The sequence below is a fragment of the Puntigrus tetrazona genome, chromosome 22 (genome assembly GCF_018831695.1).
Source record: "Puntigrus tetrazona isolate hp1 chromosome 22, ASM1883169v1, whole genome shotgun sequence".
NCBI classification, from domain to species: Eukaryota; Metazoa; Chordata; class Actinopteri; order Cypriniformes; family Cyprinidae; genus Puntigrus; species Puntigrus tetrazona.
Window position 1 is genome coordinate 12,935,735 of NC_056720.1, and position 20,590 is coordinate 12,956,324.

Sequence of the window (20,590 nt, forward strand, 5' to 3'; positions counted from 1 at the left end):
TTGCTGCAGAGACGCTGAGAGGTTTCTAGTGAGAGCGCAGGTCATCCTGAACATGCATTCAATTAATACACAATTTAGTGGATCTGCTCTGGAATTTATTGTTTGTATTTTTAATTTGGTTTTAGACACATGCTGACAGCTGCAGGATTGATTGAAATCACTTTAGATTTGACGGGAAACTATAGCTAATTAAATTGGAAAACGATGTTAGGTATTTTCAAACTAGTAACAAGAAATGTATGACCCTCAAGCAATCATTCAACCAAGTGCATTGTGGGTCAAAAAAGTACCCATAACATGACAATAAATGTTCACTTAGTATGTTTTTTCAGTTTGGTAATGTTGTTTAATTATACTTTTGTAGTATTATATAGTATTATAGTAGCTTTTATGTTTGTTTATATTTGCTTTGTGGTCTGTATTACTTTATAGCGCATTTTATTGTGAGAGATATTGTTCTTTATAGTTTGCTATAAAGTCGTGTAATGCGCATTTTGACAAATTAGTCAAATGTTGTAATTAGTTGTAAACATAGGGAATAATGTTGACAGTACACTTATTTATGGAAGCTTGTTTACTTCACTAAAAAAAGGTTATCGAATTTATATCGCGATATATTGCGAGACACAAACTTGCAACTGCGAGCAATTAAGTCAGATTTGCAAGATGTAAAGCCCCAACTTATAACTCAGAATTGAGAGATAATGGTAATTTACCGTAATTAAAATTGAAGTTTATATCTCACAATTCTGTGGAAAAAATTTTTTAATCGCTGGCCGTTTCCCGACGGAGCGACACCCCGGCAGCCGTGAAGCCTCACAGGCACCGCAGGTTTCTTCAGCTCACGTCATAACTCCTGAACGGAGGCTCTCGGGGTCTGACATCTTGCTTACGTGATGTCGAGTGAGTCCGTTCCTGGACTTCTGTCAGCTGCTTCGCGATTTAGAGCTCGGAGGTCGTCCGCTTGCGTGATTTACAGACGGGCTAACTTCACACATCCGTTACTGTACACTCACTTTAAAAGACTAATGAAGCTGATGAGTCTTCCCCTCGTGTGGGAAGGAAGCATTTGTCCTGCGCTTAAAGAGACAATCCCGATGGCCGCTAGTTACAAGCGTTTATCTTCGAGTGAGGGCCGTGCATCTCAAACGAGAGCTGGCAGCTTCGGGACGGGTTTGGAGTTTAGCCAGAAACTTCGAGACCTTCAAAAGCCGAGTCTGTGATCGTCGGGCCGTAGAGAGAAACTGTCCTCCTTCGTACTGATGTATTTCTGCTAATTATGACCGATTCTCTGATGGGTGTCAGAGTTTGGCCTGAGAAATATTCAAATGTCTTCACGAGAGATCTGCGGCACGTCTAGGATAAGAAATGTGAAATAAATTAAGCGGTGTTGTCATTATTTAACATGCGGACTCGAAGAACTCGTCTTATCAAAATACTAATAAATATAAGTAGATTTTTGGGTACAATTTATAAAAAAAAAGAAATGGAAAATAATTAATCATTCACAAAGTGTAATAATTACATAAAAGTAGTGATAGTAAAATTAATAATAATAATAATAAGATATAATTAAATTAAAATATTCAATATAAATATATTCAATCGAAATTATAGGCCAACATTTTTTTTTATTAATTATTGTTTAATCTTTAGATCCAAAAATGACTATAATAATGATTTATTTGATAAAGTCTTAGTTTTTTTATTTGTTTGTTTAGCTTATGAACAGTCTAAAGATGTTTTAGTTTTTACGAAACATTAAAAACACTTTAATTAATTTTATTAATACGTTTATTCAAATAGTATAGGTTTCAAATACTAGATGGATAAAATCCCATAAAATGTACCATTTCAGTAGATTTATTTGTATTTTTTATGAAACCTTACATTAATCTTATCCCCAGTAATAATAATAAAACATTATATTATACGCTGTGTTTCTTTTCCTTCGATACGCTGTAATTTTGTCCTGAAAGACTGTAAGCATTAGCCAATATTTTATGTTTTGGCATGCCCTCTAATAAGTTAGGTCCGGTGAAACTATCATTTTTTTATATGTCACTGGTGTTTCCATCATGGTAAATGGTTTTAAAAATGATTGACCTGTAACATTTACGGTGAGAATGTTTAATAGTCATTTTCTCAGCCGCTCCGTAACCTTCAGGATGAAACCGCGTGTTTATGGACCGTCCTGAATGCGCTCTTTCAAGGCAAACATCCACAGATGAGTATGCTGCAGGAATTTATCGTCACAATAACAGATGATAAATTACGAAATGTTGTTTTGTGTCAAAGCCGTTTGCAGTTCCGTTGAAAAACTGCCCAAACAGGCCGTTTCTTCAGGCTGTTAAAGCGCTGCAGACAGAAACACTGTCCAGCGTCCAGAACCTTGACCTGACAGAGTCCACTCACTCTCCATCACTCGTGTGTCCAGCTGCTTCAGTCAGACCTACACCACAGCTCAGGGCTCTTCTTCAACTGACTTGCTAATTTCATTCGTTTTTTTATTATTATTTAGCTAGTATTTACACGTATCTGAGCGTTTGAGCTGATTGGGTGTACACTAGATGTTTGTTCTCAGTTTCTCTGTTTAGTTACGTTTTGCCTTTTGTTTTAATTTAGCGTTTTTATGAGAATTTGAGTTAATTGGGTATTGTTGCTGTTGTTTTGCTATGTTCTGTTTTTGATTTGTCTTGATTTTTTTCGATTTTTATTTTACTTTGGTATTTACGTCTTAAGCATTTTGTAATTATACCTTAGCCTTTTCTTTTGCTTTGTATTTTTGTTACGCTCCTCTTTGCTTCATTTATGTATTGTGTTTATTATAATTTTATGTCTGAGCTTTTTAGTAAGTAGTTGTACTATAGTATTTTGTTTAAAAAAATTTTTTCCTATTTTGCTCTGCTTTGTTTTCCTTTTGTTTTAATACAGTTAATTAGATGTAGCGTTCTGTTATAAGATTTTTTGTTTTGCTTGTTTTTGTTATGTTTTGTTCATTTGGTACAGTTTTTGTTTGACTCGAGGTTATTAAGCCTATTATTATTATTATTATTATTATTATTTTATTTTATTTTTTTGCTTTGTTTTGAATAGGCTTTTTATGTCTACAGCGGTCTACATGAGTAGCCCATGTCTGTTTATAACCAGTTCCTGCTTCTTATTTTGTATTTAATTGCTAAAATTTGTCTTATGCATAAGCATTATGAGCTATTTAGCTGTATTAGCCGTCGCGCGCTCGCTGTATATTCGAGGTCTCGCGCATCTCTTCCTAACGGTCGCCTCGGTTTGTTCCGCTCGTCTCCTCGTCCCTGTTTTCGCGCTTTGACTGAACGGTGTGTGTTTTCTCTGAGCGGCGGTGAGTGGCTTTAACTCCACGTCCGCCTCCCCGGCTTTGTTTATTGCTGTTGGCAGCCGACGCGCGGCAAGAGACGCGACGCTAAACGGAAGGCAGGTTTACCCACAGCCGGGCACTTTTGGCTGTTAAGTAACACTCAGGTCGTTCGCTGTGTAAAAACTACACGTTTTATCCCCTCACTCACCGTTTAGACGGTGCGATAAGAGCGAAGTGGTTTATTTGAAAAGAGTCTTTCACTGAACTGACCTCAACTCGAGGCCCGCAGACATTTCCTTCTCATTAGCGCCTCTAAGCAGCCAGAAAAGCAGTCTCGGCTCGAGAGCTGTCATAAAAGGGGGGGATATTAATTGGCTTAAAGTTTTAGTTGGCAGTTAGTTGAAATAATGTCATCGTGTCGCGCTCAAATACAGCCGTGGTCGAATGAATGATGCGAACAATCACGACAAGCGCTTTCGAGCGCTTTAGAAACAATAAACCGTGAAACGAAAGCCTCAGTCGGCGAGTGTGAATTATGAGAGAAAACAAGGTCGCGAATTCCTCGTTTGTTACGAGTTTTATCAAGAGGATAACATGCATTGCATTTTAATGTTACAGAACTCGCGGGAGAAATCGAATTTCCCGCGCCGTTCATCCCGAACCGCAGTTTCACTTCACTCCCAAATTCTTTTCGAAGGTGTTGAAATGCTGCAAGCTACACGTGGTTTACACAAACAAGTTGTTTCAGAGAAAGCGGTACTGGCAGCTGATGTTTTTATGGCGCGCCTCTGACCTCTTCTGTCCGGACACTCAGCAGGTGAACTCTCGGAGAGGTGAGCGGCTCCAGCACACCTGTTCATAGCTGTCTCTGTAGGACCTCCTAAAACATCTCTGACCATAAAAATTAACGACCGCCTATCACATTTCTGACCCTTATATTTCATGTTTTGTAGCACACAAGCCCTCTCATCTCTGATGTCACTCTGCAATTACTTTTTGTGTGCATTCAGATGTATTTAATTAAATAAGCTTTTTTTTCAGTTGATTGTTTTTTTGTGAATTTTTATATATTAAAATAAATTAGGTAAAGGTTTTTTTAATTATTTTATTTTATTTGAGTTTAGTTATAGCTTAATTTTATTTTATTTTTATGTTAGGTAATTAGTATTTATACACTTCTATTGTCTTATTTTCTGTTATTTAGTTGTAGCTTCAGTTATTATTTTTATGCATGTTTTATTTTGGTTTAGGTGCAGTACCCGTATGTTTTTATTTTGTATGTGTTATTACGAGTTAAATATTTGTATCTTTTTTGTGTGTTTTTGTGCATTTTTCTATATGAGCATTTGAGTTCAATAGTTGTAGTTTCTGTTATTTTATTTTGTGCATATGTTTTTTATTTGTTGTTTTTTTTTGTGGGCTTTTGAGTGAATTATTTTTTTTACTTGCATTTCCTTATGAGAGCATTGAAATCAATTAGTTTGTAGCTTCTGCTTTAATTTTATTTAATTTTATGCATGTGAAATTTAGTGAGAATTGGAATTTAGTTGTAGCTTCTATTTGTATCTTATTTTAGGCATGTTAATTTTCGTGAGAGCTGTTAAGCTGTAGTTACCAAATTTAAATTTAAATTTAATTTAAATTTTAAATTTGACACAATTTTTTTTTTTTTTTAAGTAGCATCTAACTTTCTAAAAATGTAGTGAATGTTCATTAAAGCTTGCAGAATTATTTATCGCATAATAAATCTCTGGCAGTGATTCCTTATTCCGTCATTTAAAGTCCTTGCAAATCTTCTGACCTTGGATCAGTGATTTCTTGGCCTTCGTCGTTCACTATTTTTCTGATTTCTCAAATGGCTTTAGACCATTAAGACCGATCAGTCTGATTATAATAGCTCTACCGTGATGATCTACACCTGATATTGACGTTAACCCCTTTCGATCCGAAATATCTCCTCTTCCTGTTTAGCTTTGAGGGTCGTAAGTTCAAGTAGGTTTGCTAAGTGTGAACGCAGCGGAGGGTTCAGATGCTCTCGATTAGCCTGACATCACATCCCTGCGCTTGAATAGGAAAAACGGCAGAGCTGATGTTAAAAACGAATACTCCCAGACTGCGTTAGGAGCAGCTTTACAGCCCCGCTCGTTTCCTCTTCTCAGCAAAGCTATATATCTTAGCGAAATAGTTGTCGATGCCGCCCACTCAAGCCTTGATGATTCAGTTTATTTGGGATTTGGAAATTGACTCTGGACCGATTTGGGCTCCAGCCTGCTCTTTTTAAGGCAGATATCTCCCAAAACGTCACGTAGCGCTCTAGCACGTCAACATGTTCCAGCTTCGCTAGCAATTAGCGTCAAGCAGATGTCTAATTCAGAGTGTTGTGTTTTTAAAATCTTGCCTTTTCAGGGTGCGGTGAACCCGGAGGAATTGTGGGTGTAGACGCAGTTGGAACAAAAGAAATAATTCCAGATTACTGAAGTTTTATTGTGAGGCAGAGGTTTATTTATTTGTGTTGGCTAGCGTAATAGCAAGATTCGATGCTAAATCTACCCTCATGAAAAATAACCATGGTTTTGTTACAGTAAAAGTGTTGTAACCATGGTTTTAATACAGTAAAAGTGTGCTAACCATGTTTTTTGGCAGGTTGATTACAATTTGGACTGTTTTAATACAAATACCATGTTAAAACTAAGGTTAGTATATCAAAATCATGGTTAATTTGTGGTTACGCTTACAAAAATGAACCTTGTTTTTACTGTAGTAACCATACTTTGCTGAATAAAATGGTTAATTAGTTGCCACATTAACCATTTTTCAATTTGTGGTAAAACAATGGTAAATTTTTGTTAGGGTTACTATGATTTATTCATGATTTTTTTTTATTATTTGTTGTGAAACTGGTTATTTTTCATAAGGGTACAGTAGTGATGACAAACTTGTAGAAACCCTGTAGAAGGTGTTTTGAAGTGTGACTTTGAGGTAGCTGTGCCACAGAATGTGCTTGCTTGTTCTCCGTTGGATTATGACGGAGCAGAGAGGATTATGGGAGTGCCGGCGGGCGCTCAGGCGTGTCTGTATGCAGTGATCTGGGTGGTATGAGATGAGGGTGAGCAGGCGCTGATCTGTTTTACGCCACTCCATACGTAGTGCACACAATACTGCTTCTGTGCACCACATCTATACATCTCCGAAGGCATTTCCCTGCTAACAAGTAACGCTCCTGCTGACATGTAAACCTTCAAAGTTCATGCAATGATGTCATAATCGCTCTGGACAATATTCACCTTTTTTTTTAAAAGTGAGGTGAAAAATTTAGCTTGCTATGTGGTTGCCAAGGTGTTATGCGGTTGCTGTTGTGTTCTAGGGGGTTGCTAGAGTATTACTATGTGGTTGCTACGGCAGCTGCCAGGGTGGGTGTTGCATTCCAGTTGCTAAGGTTTTCTTGGTGGTTGCCAGGGTTTTGCTACGTGTTTGTGTAATGAAGGTGTAATGAATGGTTTTTAACATGTTTGATGGGATGCTTTGTGATTTTTGGGTTGCTGTGGGTGGTTGCCAGGGTGTTTCTGTATGGTAGCTCTGAACATTAATAAGTTGATATTTGATTGCAAAAGTGTTGTAAGTAAATGAATGCTAAAGTGTGCTGTTTAGTGGTTTATAGCATGTCACTATTTGGTTGCTAGGATGTTGCTATTTGGATGTTACTTTTTGGATGTTAGTTTTAGATTACTTTTGACCTAACTTGTTTATCACATTGTTTCAAATAAGATAATCGTCTGCCATATTGATATACAAATACAAATATTCAATACAAATACAGTAATATTCATGTTATAACCTAGCACTATGACACACACACACAGATGCAGACAGTTTCCTTATTGTTTATCAGACAATGCATACTGACAGTATCTCTAGTGGCTTCCTCTATGTAGTCTGGAAGGATTGTTGTTGCCAAAAGATGATCTGTGTAATGCAGACAAGTCTCAGGAAACCATCTATAGATGATCTTACCCAGAAAAACCTGATGTCATGTTTCATCAGACATTTTCAGTGTTGCAGATTTGTAAAATAACACAGAAATAAACATGCTGGAAGACATATGTGTTGGATCAGGGCTTGAGAAACACTCCTTCAGAAGTACATTAAATTAGAAACCCGAGGCCTACAAAGCTTACAGTCTGTTAGCATTTACACCTTTGAGCTTTGAATATTTCACAGAGGCCGACGGCTTGGGAATAACGGTCTTATTTCTGGACTTCTTGATATGGTTTTTGTCTTTCAGATCCTGGAGACAGCTTTGAGAGCGATCCAGGAGTGATTGTCAGGGGTCTGGCTCATGAATTCACAGATTCATGGCTCTGACTCAAGTTCAGTGTTCATTCAACCTCTCGGCTTTTCTATTTGTGAGAACATTGATGTTTGGGGAGAAGCAGACTCAACTCTCAACCTCTCTTTTTCTTGCAATTCATCAATGACAATTACATGTCTATGACAGTGAATGTCTAGTTTAAAGCTTTGGCTTTTGTAATAACATTGTTCTTATTGAAAACACCATGGTTGTTCTAGTTGGTTTCCCAGTTTGAAGTTTCTCTGTAGATTCATATGCTGGGAAAGTAAGGCAAATACATTTTTTCTGGGTAATTTTTAAATACTTTTCTTGCTTGTAACTATGAAGTAAAAGTAATAACACTTCTTAATAATAATAATAATAATAATAATATATTATATAGTAATATAATAAAAATATAATCATATAAAATTAATCATATATTATAATTTATAATAATTTAAAAATATAATTGTGATTAAAAAAATCATATGTTCAAGATAAGTTAGCTTTCAAATACTATAAATTAATAGTTCATAAATACTATTAAGTTTCTGTATATATAATTATGAATTAATTTTATTGGAAATATAATATTCAACATTTTCATAATATTGAAATATAAACTTAATTAATAAAATGAAACAAAATACAATATAAACGTTATGTAAACTATAACTTTCACTTTCTAAAATAGTCTACTAAACCTACATTATCTTATTTTGAATACTTATTTTTTGAACGTGATTAGTCATACATATGCATGCATGTGTGTGTATGTATGCTATTAAATATACCTTTTTATTATTATTTAAATTTTTTGTTATTTTAAATTTTGTTTTATTTTAGAATTTATTAAAATACAAAAAAAAAATTGGTATTTAAAAATGCATTTATGACTGCTTTCTTGTGTGTTTTTTTTATAGTTGTTCACCGATTTTACCAGTAGCACAACTGTTCTCATCCTTCAGAACAAAAACCAGCCTTAAATATTTAGTTTTCATAAATAGTCTTCATGACTTTGCTGGTATATAGTTCTCCAGCTGGACCTCTACGACGACACTACAATTATTGCTCACAACCAACTGACCATCATCACAAATTCATTTTTTCTTCTTTGAGAACATACAATGCTTCCTGCTCACGACGCATTGGAAAAGCAAACATTCATCGCCTGACAGTCAGCTCATGATCCGACTCTCATTTACAGTAAACGCACATATGAGAGTCTAATCATTCAGTATTTCTTATGTTTTACGTCCGAGTCGATGTACATGTCAGAACGGTGTTTGTGGTCCATCTCTGAGTGATGCCAGTTAAAACAGCAGGATCCGACAAACCCGTACAAAGGGATTGAATGTTGATGGTGGAGACCTGAGAAGTTCTCGATCTCCAGAGTGGACGGACAGACCTTTTCTCCGAGCTGCAGTGTTGATTTGAGCTCCCACTAAATCCCCTCTCCTGGGACACAGTCCGGCTCTGTTCCCCTCTCCGGTCCTCCACGCTCGGATGACTGTGTGCAATGTAGCGTAAACTACACTGGATGTAATTTCACTGTTTAAGTTGGCAGCGTGGAAGAAACCTGCCTGCTGACTCCCTCAGGAAAGACCACCTAATATTTGAGGAAAAAAAAGAAGCATCCAGTGATTTGAGAAGCTCCCGCAATTAGGGGAATATGTCACAGAGCACCCTGCTGGAAGGACCAGCTCAGACCTGCTGGTTTTGAGCTAGTCTCTGTCAACCTGTTTCATGTACCTTGCACCTGCCACAAGTGAGCATCGTATATGTGCTTGATTAGTGTTTCAAAAAATGTATGTTAGCTGAGTAGTATATCTGACTTAGTAGGTGAAACACTATTTTTTTTATTTTTCCCATGGGATAGGATTCGAGAATGGCAGTGAATGAATGGCATGACACAGGTGATCTGACGATTGTAGATGTTTTGTAATGTCAGAGACCCTACATTTTGTAGCATGTACTTGATGATTCACTCGAAACCACTGAGTTTTAAACATTATGGTTTATACAGATTTAAATATGTATTTGTTTTTTATACACCAGTGCATTGGTTGACTTTATAACCCTCCCAGAGGTGTGTTTTTGATGGTTGTTTATAAGAAAGTTGTTTTGGGTTGCCATTGACTTTCTATAATATATATTTTTTCCTACCGTGGAAGTCAATGGTTACCTAAAACAGCCTGGTTACAAAACATCTTTTTCTTTGTTCTGCCGAACACAATTCATACAGATTTGGAACAACTCGAGGGTAAGTAAATGATGACAGAATTTTTCATTTTTGGATGAACTATTCCTTTAAGATGTATTTCGTTCTTAAACTTTTATACATTCAGTTTTTAGTTGCATGCAAAACTTTCCACGTTCTCTTGTTTAGCTTCCCAAGAAACTTAATGCAGAAGCATTAAAATGTGGTTTGTCTTCCTGCATCATAATATTTCCATCTCAAAAGGTTTGCCAGCTAATGCAAATGTTTCAGGGAGTGCAAACATTTTACACCAGAATTCGAAGTCTTTAAAATATTCATATTTAGGGACATCGTATCATATCACTATTCCTTAGTGGACCCTGGTGGTCTCCTTGCTGTTAAATCCTGACTTGGCCATGTTGTTCTTGGACTTATAGACATCCTCAGAAAGCAGGAGTAATTTCTACTTTAGGACTTTATACATAGTTGTTGGTGTTCTGGAGATGTTCTGACAGCTTGTGGTCCTCTGTCTCCTGTGAAAACGGTTCTTCGGAGGGCACATTTTTCCTATGCGCTCCATGTGAGAGATGTCAGCCTATTTTTGGGCCTCCTCCTGCCTCCCCACATCCATCTCTCCCCAGAGTGTCTGAGGCTCTTTCCCAGAGAAACCCAGCAGGCGTTTGCAAGAATATCTTTCTTGATGAGTTCGTGCCCATGGAAAAGTGGCCATCTTTTGCATATTCCCATAAACCAGACACATACAAACAAGTGCATCCATCAGACTTCACCTCTGTAATCTGTTAGAGTCGAACGTTTTGAACACCTTGAGTTAATCTTAGCCACTTAAAGGTTTAAAAAGATTTACCGTCCCTATAATGTCTGGTCTGCTGAAAATGCTTAAATTAAGCCTTTGAAATAAAGATTTCTGCCAGTTTTATAGCTGTTTTGTGAGTCGTATCCAATCTCTGTTGACTTGAAGCCAACGTGAAGGTGGTGAGATATTTAATATTGCAGTAGAAATGAGAACCGCATCTTTTTGTGTTTAAGATTTCGTCTCCACAACTGTAGCATAAATATGTCACGATGAATCACTCGGATTTCTGCTAATCAAAAGAATCGGCTCTGTATTTTCTCAAAGGAGGCGAACTGTGGACGCTTTCCAAGACTACATCTGTTCTGGAGCGCCTCCAAGGTGAGTTCGTACATGTAGGTATGCTAGTCCAAAACAGTGTTTTGTATCAAACTCCTGAATAGATACGGAATATTACACTCCTCGTTAGCAGTGTTTATAAAAGCTAGCATCGCGTTACTGTTGCGATATGGATTTTAACGATTTTTGGCACGTAATTTGCTGTAAACTGTTTGTACTCTGGACATGAGTGATATCTCCAACCATGGGGTGTATTGTACTGTTTCGTTTCCATCTGAACAGACATGATTTTTATCTGGTAGATATTAAAGCAGGAAAGGGAACACCCTAGCAACCAATCTGAAGACCCAGCAATGACCTAAACAATCGAACACTTTAGCAAACACATAACAACCATTTGTCACATACTCGTTTTACTATTGTTCTACTTTGAAGTGTGCATTCTGTTTAGGAATGGCTCTGTGCGGTCCCGCCCACTGACAGTTTAAACAATTGTATTTCAACACTGGGTAGCCATTTTGATCTTGGAGATCGCAGATCCTGCCTGAACTAAAAAAGGCTTCACTAAAATATTGAATATAGAATGAGTAAACTAGATTGTGTAGCTTGTTCTTTTCGAATTTCAAATTGATTTTATATAGTAAAGTGGCCGAAATAAACACCGACAATTGGAGAGACGTGGTTAAGGATGCTACGCTCGTGCCCAAGCCAGCAAACTGGTGTCGTCAAAGAAGACCCAACATTTTAGAGGGAAAAAAGCATTTGCAGATTACAAAGGCAAACAACGTTTTTTGTGGACTGACGATTGATTAATTGTTCACCACAAAAACCATGTGAGCTAACAAAAATAAATATAGTTAATTTTGATTTCGCCAACTTTAAGGCTCATTACTTACGTCTTTGCACATATTTATATATGATATAATATATTGCGTGAAAACACTGAGAGAAGTGATTGAATGTACTCACAAACCTTCCCTTCATTCCATTAGTAACATCTCATTAGCAGGGTTTATTAAGGCTAGCCTCGTATTACTGTTGCGTTATAGATTTTAACTAGTTTTGACATGTCATTTGTCACACACCATTAGTGCTATAGAGAAGAATGTTACCACAAACCATGCAAATTTTGTTTCTAATTGATCGGACTGCTTTTTTTTTTTTTTTGGCAGATTATAAAATGGAAACTGACCTATCAGAACACCTTAGCAACTTTCTGGAAGTAGTTTAGTAATCATAAAATGCAAAAAAATTACTTCCCAAACAACATATCCCTGTGCATAAGTGCATAAATATACTCTAAAACCCTCCCTTGATCCCATTAGAAACGTAAGACTTTTCGGACCCCTTTAAATTTTTCCGTTTGCCTTTTTGTGGCACAAGTACATTTGCGTCAACAAACGCAGCTTCATTCCTCATGCTTTTTCAGCAGCATTATGTTCCGTTCCCGCTTCAGGAGAGCTATGTTGATAGCATCGGATATGTAATGTAGCAAAACGGCTCTTTGCATAAACTTCAGCGCTGGAATGCATTCAGAGCCGAGATCGCTGATACACGCACGACTCGGACATCTGAAGCTGTACAGAAACTGCATCATCCTGACACTGATCTTACAGACACAGACCCACCTGATGGATCTGAGCTGGAGCTTTCCGACGGCAAAAATGATTGGATGGACTGTGGAAATAAAATCTCTCTCATAAAGCTGCAGCAGTAAAAGCATGGAGTGTGAGGGAAAATAGCTGTCAAACTCCAGGATTAATGACCTCGTAATGATGTATATAACAGAGCCCGGAAATGGTTCTTTAATTTGACTGATCTTGGGGTAATTTCTCAACAGGATTCGTGCACCTGGCTCTCCATCGGGCCCCTTAGAACCTAATTTCCAGCGCTTTGCAGATGTATTGGACGTGCTCCTAAAACTGCAGCGTTCATTAGCTAGTGTCTTTATCTACATACACAGCTGTGTTGGCATGTGTTAGGCTTGGGTTGTATAAGCCTCGTCTACTTTGTGGTTTACACTTGATGTACTAAGAAGGAAATTTAACCATTCACTCATTGAAAATATAACCACTTCATCATTTATACATTTCGTTTTTTCATAATTATTATTATTATAATTTTAGACCTAGTAACGGAGTATGTGCTTTTCGTACCTAATAAAACGTAATTTTGTGGCAATCATGGAAATGAGCTGTCGTTTTTATCATTTTGATTACTCGATTTATTTGTTTGGCCAGTGTCCTTGAAAGTTTTGACTATTTCGCTGTTGTAAGAGCTATGAAATAATACAAACCTCTTCAGCGCCCACATAGCGACACCAGCAGTAGTTGTATAGGCAGTCTTTCCAGAAAATATCCAGGTTTTGCAGGTGTAACAGCTTTCTTTGCTTCCACTGGTTTGTGACCGTAGTCGGGAGGTGTGTTATCAGCCATAGACATGCTTTCACTCGTCACACGCGTCCGTCTCTGAGCGGATGGATGAGAGAGGAGTTTTTCAGAGGCTGTGTTGAGTTCTAGTGCAGTTCAGCTGCAGAGATGACTTTGATTCGGTGATGATCGGTTCGACTGGACCGAGATACAGTTCAGCTGCGTTTGGGGTATTTCACAGCAAATGTGGCTCAGTCTCCACTGAAAGCTCTTTAATCCGATAAAAGCCATTATGATTTTTTTTAAAAATACGTATCTTACGTGACCATTGAGGCAGGCGCACTGGAGCAGGTCTTCTGCTTTGATTTATAGTACATTATAGTCAGTTTTGGCAAAATAGTAGCTTCCTGCCGAAAGCATATCTTACATAGTTTTTATTTATTTATTGTATGTGTGTATGTAACTGCAATAAATGGAAGAAAATGCAAGAAAGCAATGTACTCATTCAAATTTTCGTAAAAAAAAAAATTAAAATACGAAAGTATATAATGTAATAAAATTTTGTATTGCATTAGAAATATTTATGACCTTTATTATATATTGTAAAATACACTATCAAAATATATTTTTAGATTTATAACATTAAAAATATATATAAGTATATATTATAATTAAATATTACAAATATTATTTATATACTTATATTTGTTACATATTGTATATGCATATACATCTTGTGATATTCAGTATGTTGAAAATATCATATAAAATACACTAATAAATTGAATATATTTAAACGTATGAAAAAAGTCTATACATGCACTATTAGTTATTAAATATTGTATATATCTCTTTTAGTGCTGTCAAACTATTAATGGCGATTAGTTGCATCCGAAATAAAAAAATGTTGCTTACATAATATATGTGTGTACTAATATATAAATACACAAACATACAGCATATATTTTATAAAATACTTGCATGCATATATTTATAATTATATTTGTATTACAGATAAATATATTTGATATATATATAAAAAAATCTTAAACACTTGAACAAAATCTTATTTGCATGCAGGTCTGTGTATTTATATACACATAATAATCTGTATATGATATGATGTATATGATAATTAGCTTTATTATAAATAGCATTATTATAAGTTGTATTAGAAATATAGCAGTGTTAAAATATATTTAGAAATAGCATAATTAAAGATAACAATGCATTACATGCTACGTATTAGTTATTATTCTAATATATCGTATGTTTTTATAATATATAGTATTACCAAAAAATATATAAATATAATGCATATCTGTTGTTTGATTTTATATAATGATACGTAAAGAAAAACTAACCTTTAAGGATACATACTGGCAAATGTTACTATCGACAGTAACCTGGAGCGGGATATTAATCATAACAATCTCTCTTCCTCTTCCTCCCCTTTCTCTTTTTTACAGACGGCTCAGGCTCAGACGGGACGTCCCGACGGGGGTGTTTGTGTGGGCTGTCCAGGATCTGTAAAACAGGCCCGAGGAGAGAAAAAACAGACAGGTATTAATCTGTGCGACGCCAAATCACGGCGGACGCACAGAGCAACGCTCTATAAGATCGACGCATTCGGGGCAAGCTTTACACCGCTCACGAGTCTTGAACGCCTCCTCACGCGCTGATTTATTTTTATGCGCGTCTGTGTTCCCGGAGGTATGCGTTGGTGGTCTTTTGTCACTGAACACGATCTTCGGTCCGCTTCACACAAACACGTTGAACAAAAATGGTGGACCGGTGTGGTTACCATTTTATGAAAGGTAAAATTAACGTGAATTTTAAAAATAAAAAGCGAAATCTTCATACACACACAAGTAGAAAAGCCTTACAGTCAGGCTCTGTAATGATGCTCAGCATGTTAGCGATGCTAATATTTCCTTCGCTGAACAACAGTCATCGGGTTTGAACGATTTTTTTGGTGAGCAAAGGCAACAAAAACCAAATTGGGCTTTTAAGCGCTCTTTCTCGAAGCTGAAAATCTTAAAGTAACCGAACGGAGTCGAATCGGGCTCGCCACCTCGCATTTGGAAACGATTCGCAGCACGGCGTCTTTCTCCTGCTCTTTGTCATCCGAGCCGTCGACGTCTGCTTCCATTCACTTGTCATCGGGCTCTGTCTCTCACTCGTACGAACTCTGCGTACTCGGGTCACCGGCCAAACCGTAAGACGTTGATCTCGCGCTGAGCTTCCGGATAAAGGTCGGGTCAGCTCTGAAAGACCCCATCGGTGCCAAACGTAACTCCGTTTCCACATGTGTTGCGTACAAACACCCTTGAAGGAGATCAAACCCCCTTCTTTTCGTTAACTATACGAGTTAGCGCAGCAATAAATAAAAATATGCATAGGGATTTACGTACGACTTTTTGTAATTGTCGCAAAAAGAGCAAGCTAAAGCACGCACATCAATCTCAAACGGGAGCCCGGCTAAAAAATATGCAGGACCAACTGTTAAATGCATTTATTGGTCAAAATAAATAAAGCAGAAATTTAAAATAGAAAATTATAAATCTTAGAAAAGTTCAATTTTATGAATAGGTTAAAAATGTAAACTAAAATATAACTAATGTGGCTTTAAATGTTTAAGCCAAAGCACTAAATAAATAAGCACTGGAAATAAAAACTAAAATTAAAAAACTCTAAGATAAAAGAAAATCATCAGAGGAAAAATTGTTGAAATACAACAAAACAAACTAACAAACAAAAACTAAATAGCCCTGCCATCAAATGATTAATCGCATCCAAAATAAACTTATATATATATATATGTGTGTGTGTATACTGTATACACGTGCACATGCTTGTACTTATTTAAGATAAATATGTTGTTTATATATTAAATATATTTACATATAAATTATAAGAACTTAAATATAAGCATGTGTTTGTATTTATAAATGCTTATTAAAGATACACAGCAAACACACATATATTATGTAAACAAAAACTTTTATTTTGGATGAAATGAACTGCAATTAAATGTTTGACAGCACTACTAAATAGCAATATTTAAAACATTATAAAAAAAATTACAGAGATTGCTGACAATGAAATTGCTAAAGAATGCAATCAAATTAAATAAAAAAAATGAAAACATAAAAATAAGTCTGAGTAAAAAAATTATCATTAAAAAAATCCATTGAAAAATAAATTAAGGATAAAATTAAACAATGATAAAAAAGTTTAGAGTTCAGATTTTATTATATAAAATATAATTAGCTTTTCAAATAGGAGACAACAAAAGCGTCTTTGTGAACAGAAGTATGATTTACATTTTTGCCTGATGGAGTCAGGCTTTGAGACTAAGATCCGTGTGTTTATATGGCAATGCTGGTTCTGAAGCAATATTTCTCAGATGAATGGACTTCTGATGCTGAAGATAAGACAGCGTTGCATAACACTTATGAAAGACAATATCACTACTCTATATATTTTCCTCAGAAATCTGCTGCGAACTGTTAGTATATATATATATATATATATATATATAATAAGTGTTTTGATACTTTTGCTTTTTTAAATGTTTAATTTTACTAAATATTCACTTCTATAATGTAATGTCGTTTCAGCACTTCAGGACTATAGCACATATAGATACATGTATGTATAGCATATGTTGCACATGTAAATATCCAGTGTTTATCCTCTACATGTAAGCTATGTTAGTTCACCAAGGTCACAAAGCCCCTATTAGTATGTTTAATGGGTCATGGTCCACGTAAAAATACACCGATATACTTTTCTTTCTTCTTTTTATCAGCATTCTCAGAATCACGAGATACGAGCTCAGAATCGTTCGCGAATTCTTTCATTCTTTTTCAACTGTCCGTTTTTCCTCACAGTTGAGAGTTTACCTCACCAGCGTTTGCCCGCGAAATTCTGCCTCCGTGACGTGACCGCTCCCTTTAGAATCCCTCGCGCGATCGATATTTCGTTGCGCACGCGCTGCTCTGGGCTCGTCGTGAAGGAACGATATCGATTTCTGAAATTAATAATAGTTAAAACGTTAGGCAGACCGCTGGGAACGGCCCGCGGCTTTTCGCTCATTGGCCTATTTGTGTGGCAGCTTTTGGCGAATGGTGAGAACGACCTTTTAGTGTTACCGTATCTGGCGTTTGTCATAAATCTGCATTGAAGCCTCTCACCGACCCGTGCCCGAGTCCGATATAACCGAGGAGGGCAGAGAGGTGTCAGTGATCCCATGAATTCTTCTTCGCCGGGCACACGGTTCTGCCTCAGATCCGCCGACTCTGGCGCAACATGAAGAGGAACGCGTTTATACAAATAATTAAACCCGGCGCTCTTTTACGACCCGTGTTCGGGCTGGAGCCCAAACAAGAAGGTAATTTGTCCCACATGTTGCCGTCGGGGCTTGAAATACAGAGCTACGCGATTGTACCTTTCGGCGCGGGTCTTAAAAGAGAAATACTCGATTTTCATTCGCCATAAAATTACGAGACGCAACGGACAAACAAATCAAATGCTTCGCGGGAAAAAAAAATGGTAGGCCTTTGCAAAGATAGGCTAAATGTCGTTGAGCGAAGAGCCAATAAACCTGCAGCTCATAGGTCAATGATTCGTGACTCGCTGTAAAACGGTTTCTGTGTAGTATTTTGAAATATGAATCATTTTATGATATTTGCTCGCGCATCCAGCTCGCGCTTGACACAGAGCGGATATTTACGCGGTAAGTCCGACGTTTATTTGGTTTAATGCAGTGCGTATGTCTTTTAATGACTCCGTTGATTCAGTGCGTAAAGCCGAGCGCTCGTTGAACATAACAAGCTTTAATTGAGCTTAACCTCACATCTTCAGTCTCTAAAAAGGATCAAAACAATAGACGGAGGGGTGCTCATTACCAGACCTTCAAGCTGCTTCGTTTCTTGCCAAATTGTTAATTCACCAAAAAAAAAAAATATATATAAGTAACATTTATATGTTTTCTGTAGGATTTCATGTACTTGAACTGACGCTCAGACGCATTTTATATTATTGTCATGAAAGTCGGAGCAAAAGCGCAGAGTATAGCAGCGTCCTGATTTGAGCGCCAACCCTGACATCTAGCGGTTGGTTTGAGCATTACACGGGAAAAATCGCCTTTAAGTTTTAATATATATTTGCGGTAGGAAATGTATTAAATATATTCATGGATCATTATCTTTAACATCCTAATGATTTTTTTGGCATAAAGAAAAAGCTATGATTTTGTTGGCTATTGCTGCAAATACACCTCAGGGCCTGGTTTCGTGCTCCGGTGTCACGTTATTTGCAAGCACGGTGTTTGAAGGTGTGGTTGGTTCTCTGGCATTTGTAGCTTTCTAAATATCATCAGCCTAGAGTTTTGTAAATATTAAAGGTAGTCAACATTACCGGTCACGTGAAGACATAATAAAGTTTACAGTGCAGTTGCTTTCTGTTTTACTGGGCCGACTCTTGGTAACGCGCATTGTGGCCAAATGTTTGTGTGCATTTGTGTCTGAGGAATGTTCTTTAGGAAACGGCCAACCGAAATCTGTTTATTTTATAAATAGAAAGACCAATGGGATTGTCTAAAAATAGGACCGTTCCAGAAAAGAACGTTTGAAGGCGAATCGAGAATAGGCAGCGTTTTGCACACAATGTGGGAAACGTGTGAGCATCATGGGATTATTTCCCAGCGTTCTCATGTCGAGAGCCAGAGTTTATTGTGTAATATTGTTTTTTGAAGCCCCAGCAGAAATGAAGCACGAATGCTAATGAATGCGGGCTTTGTGTTTATCCGTTCAGACGGAAGCAGGCCCTGCTAAAAAGACATGCAGCAATACGAATAATGAAATCTCCGCTTTGTTTAGTTTCCGAATGAATCCTTGTCCTCTGGATTCTCGGGCACAAAAACAGTTTTTTTGCTGCGTTTCTGGGATGGATCTTTTAAAGACCCCAAAGTGACAAAGTTGAATGAAGTTAGGGGGCCACCGAGGCGATGAGGTAGCGGCGTTTCCGTGGAAACAAATCCACAGAGTCACATGGCTTCACACTAATGAATGCTCTCACCAGCTCCTTCCAGACCGAGCAGTTTGCTGGTCACTTCTGGCCTATGCCTTCCGCAGCATGAGCCTCACGGGGATCGATCCGTCTCTTAACGGGACGGCTTTATTGAATCCGAATGACAAAGAAACACAAGCCGCTCTCTACGGTGGGTAAACTGCTTTTTACCTCGTGAACGCGATCCATTACGGTATATTTTATAGTGTTTTATCATTTGAATCCGAGCAAACACGCTTACGCTATTCTCTTTTTGACTTTTCTCACACAGAAGTCAAGGTGTTCAACATCACCCTTTGTTCAGTAGCTCTGTGCGTCCTGACTGTGACAGGAATCATCAGCTGTATCTCGTACAGAAGACACAGAAGGTGAGGAAACCGTGTAAAATGAGGCAAAAAAGCGCTGGACACTTGTCAGGCGTTTTGAAAAAATATCCTTTAGTTAAAAGAATTAAAATTTTATATATATGTGTATGTGTGTGCAAAAATTGCAAGCGAATGCAGTGTTTTTCAGACCTTTTGTGCTGGAATGCTGAATTGGAAATGCAACATTGTGTGAACAAACGTGAATTTTGCAAAAGAGCGAACATTGGAAACTCAATACTTTTATGACAAAATGCTAAAAGTTTCAGGGAAACGCGATATTTTAGCACGGGCACGTAAACGTTTTGAATGAATCTTTGCGATTGAATGTAAAAGCATTTAAATATTTCCTCCCATCACCATCCGTTTTAGGCCAAAATCATGTTGTTGGATCCTAAATTGTGTCCATTAGCTGCAGCGGCTCGTGTCTTTGTGTCACAGGAAGTGTAAACGGGCTCGCGTCTACGAGAGCGCCGTATCCAGCGAGGTTCCCGAAGAGCCCGTGGGTGTTATGTGCGTGAGGAAAACGCACAGCTTCCGCAACCCGCTGGCCCTGTTCAGAAGGCAAGAGGGGCCGAAGGACAACTCTCGCATCCACTACATCTACACCAACCCCCTGCCTGTGGGACACGAGGAGGACAGGACGCCCCCTCAGGCCGTGTCCGCACACGCTCCACTCACGCTGCAGGACTACGCCAGCGACCCCCGCAGCGGCATCATCCTGGCCCCGCCCGTTTTTTACATGCAGCTGTAAGAACGCTAACGCTTAA

At 37.5% G+C, this 20,590-nt stretch overlaps 1 protein-coding gene and 1 long non-coding RNA gene across 7 annotated transcripts; one reads left to right on the forward strand and one right to left on the reverse strand.

The window, feature by feature from the left end:
* Positions 1-8,559: 8,559 nt before the first annotated feature.
* LOC122327774 lies at positions 8,560-17,410 on the reverse strand. 2 transcript variants are annotated; one of them, XR_006247716.1, is made up of 4 exons: positions 17,297-17,410; positions 14,748-14,910; positions 13,311-13,482; positions 8,560-9,273 (listed from the first exon to the last, which is right to left on the reverse strand). It is a non-coding gene; the product is annotated as an uncharacterized LOC122327774 (long non-coding RNA). The 2 variants fall into 2 exon arrangements; XR_006247715.1 differs by having other exon boundaries at positions 17,292-17,406.
* si:dkey-246e1.3 lies at positions 14,875-20,574 on the forward strand. Of its 5 annotated transcripts, none has more exons than XM_043223368.1 (4): positions 14,875-14,946; positions 19,471-19,609; positions 19,730-19,826; positions 20,262-20,574. In XM_043223368.1, exons 2-4 carry the CDS (start codon positions 19,525-19,527, stop codon positions 20,572-20,574), a joined length of 495 nt encoding a protein of 164 aa, XP_043079303.1. In that variant the 5' UTR covers positions 14,875-14,946; positions 19,471-19,524. The 5 variants fall into 5 exon arrangements, with proteins under 5 accessions (XP_043079303.1, XP_043079300.1, XP_043079299.1 ...); XM_043223365.1 differs by lacking the exon at positions 14,875-14,946 and adding an exon at positions 16,414-18,124 and having other exon boundaries at positions 19,481-19,609; XM_043223366.1 differs by lacking the exon at positions 14,875-14,946 and adding an exon at positions 16,417-17,779.
* Positions 20,575-20,590: the final 16 nt, after the last annotated feature.

Coding starts and splice junctions, on each gene's coding strand:
- si:dkey-246e1.3 (XM_043223364.1), top strand. CDS start 19,372: ATGAAGTTAGGGGGCCACCGAGGCGATGAGGTAGCGGCGTTTCCGTGG. Junction 19,610..19,729: donor AACACAAGCCGCTCTCTACG/GTGGGTAAACTG, acceptor TTTCTCACACAG/AAGTCAAGGTGTTCAACATC. Junction 19,827..20,261: donor TCGTACAGAAGACACAGAAG/GTGAGGAAACCG, acceptor TTTGTGTCACAG/GAAGTGTAAACGGGCTCGCG.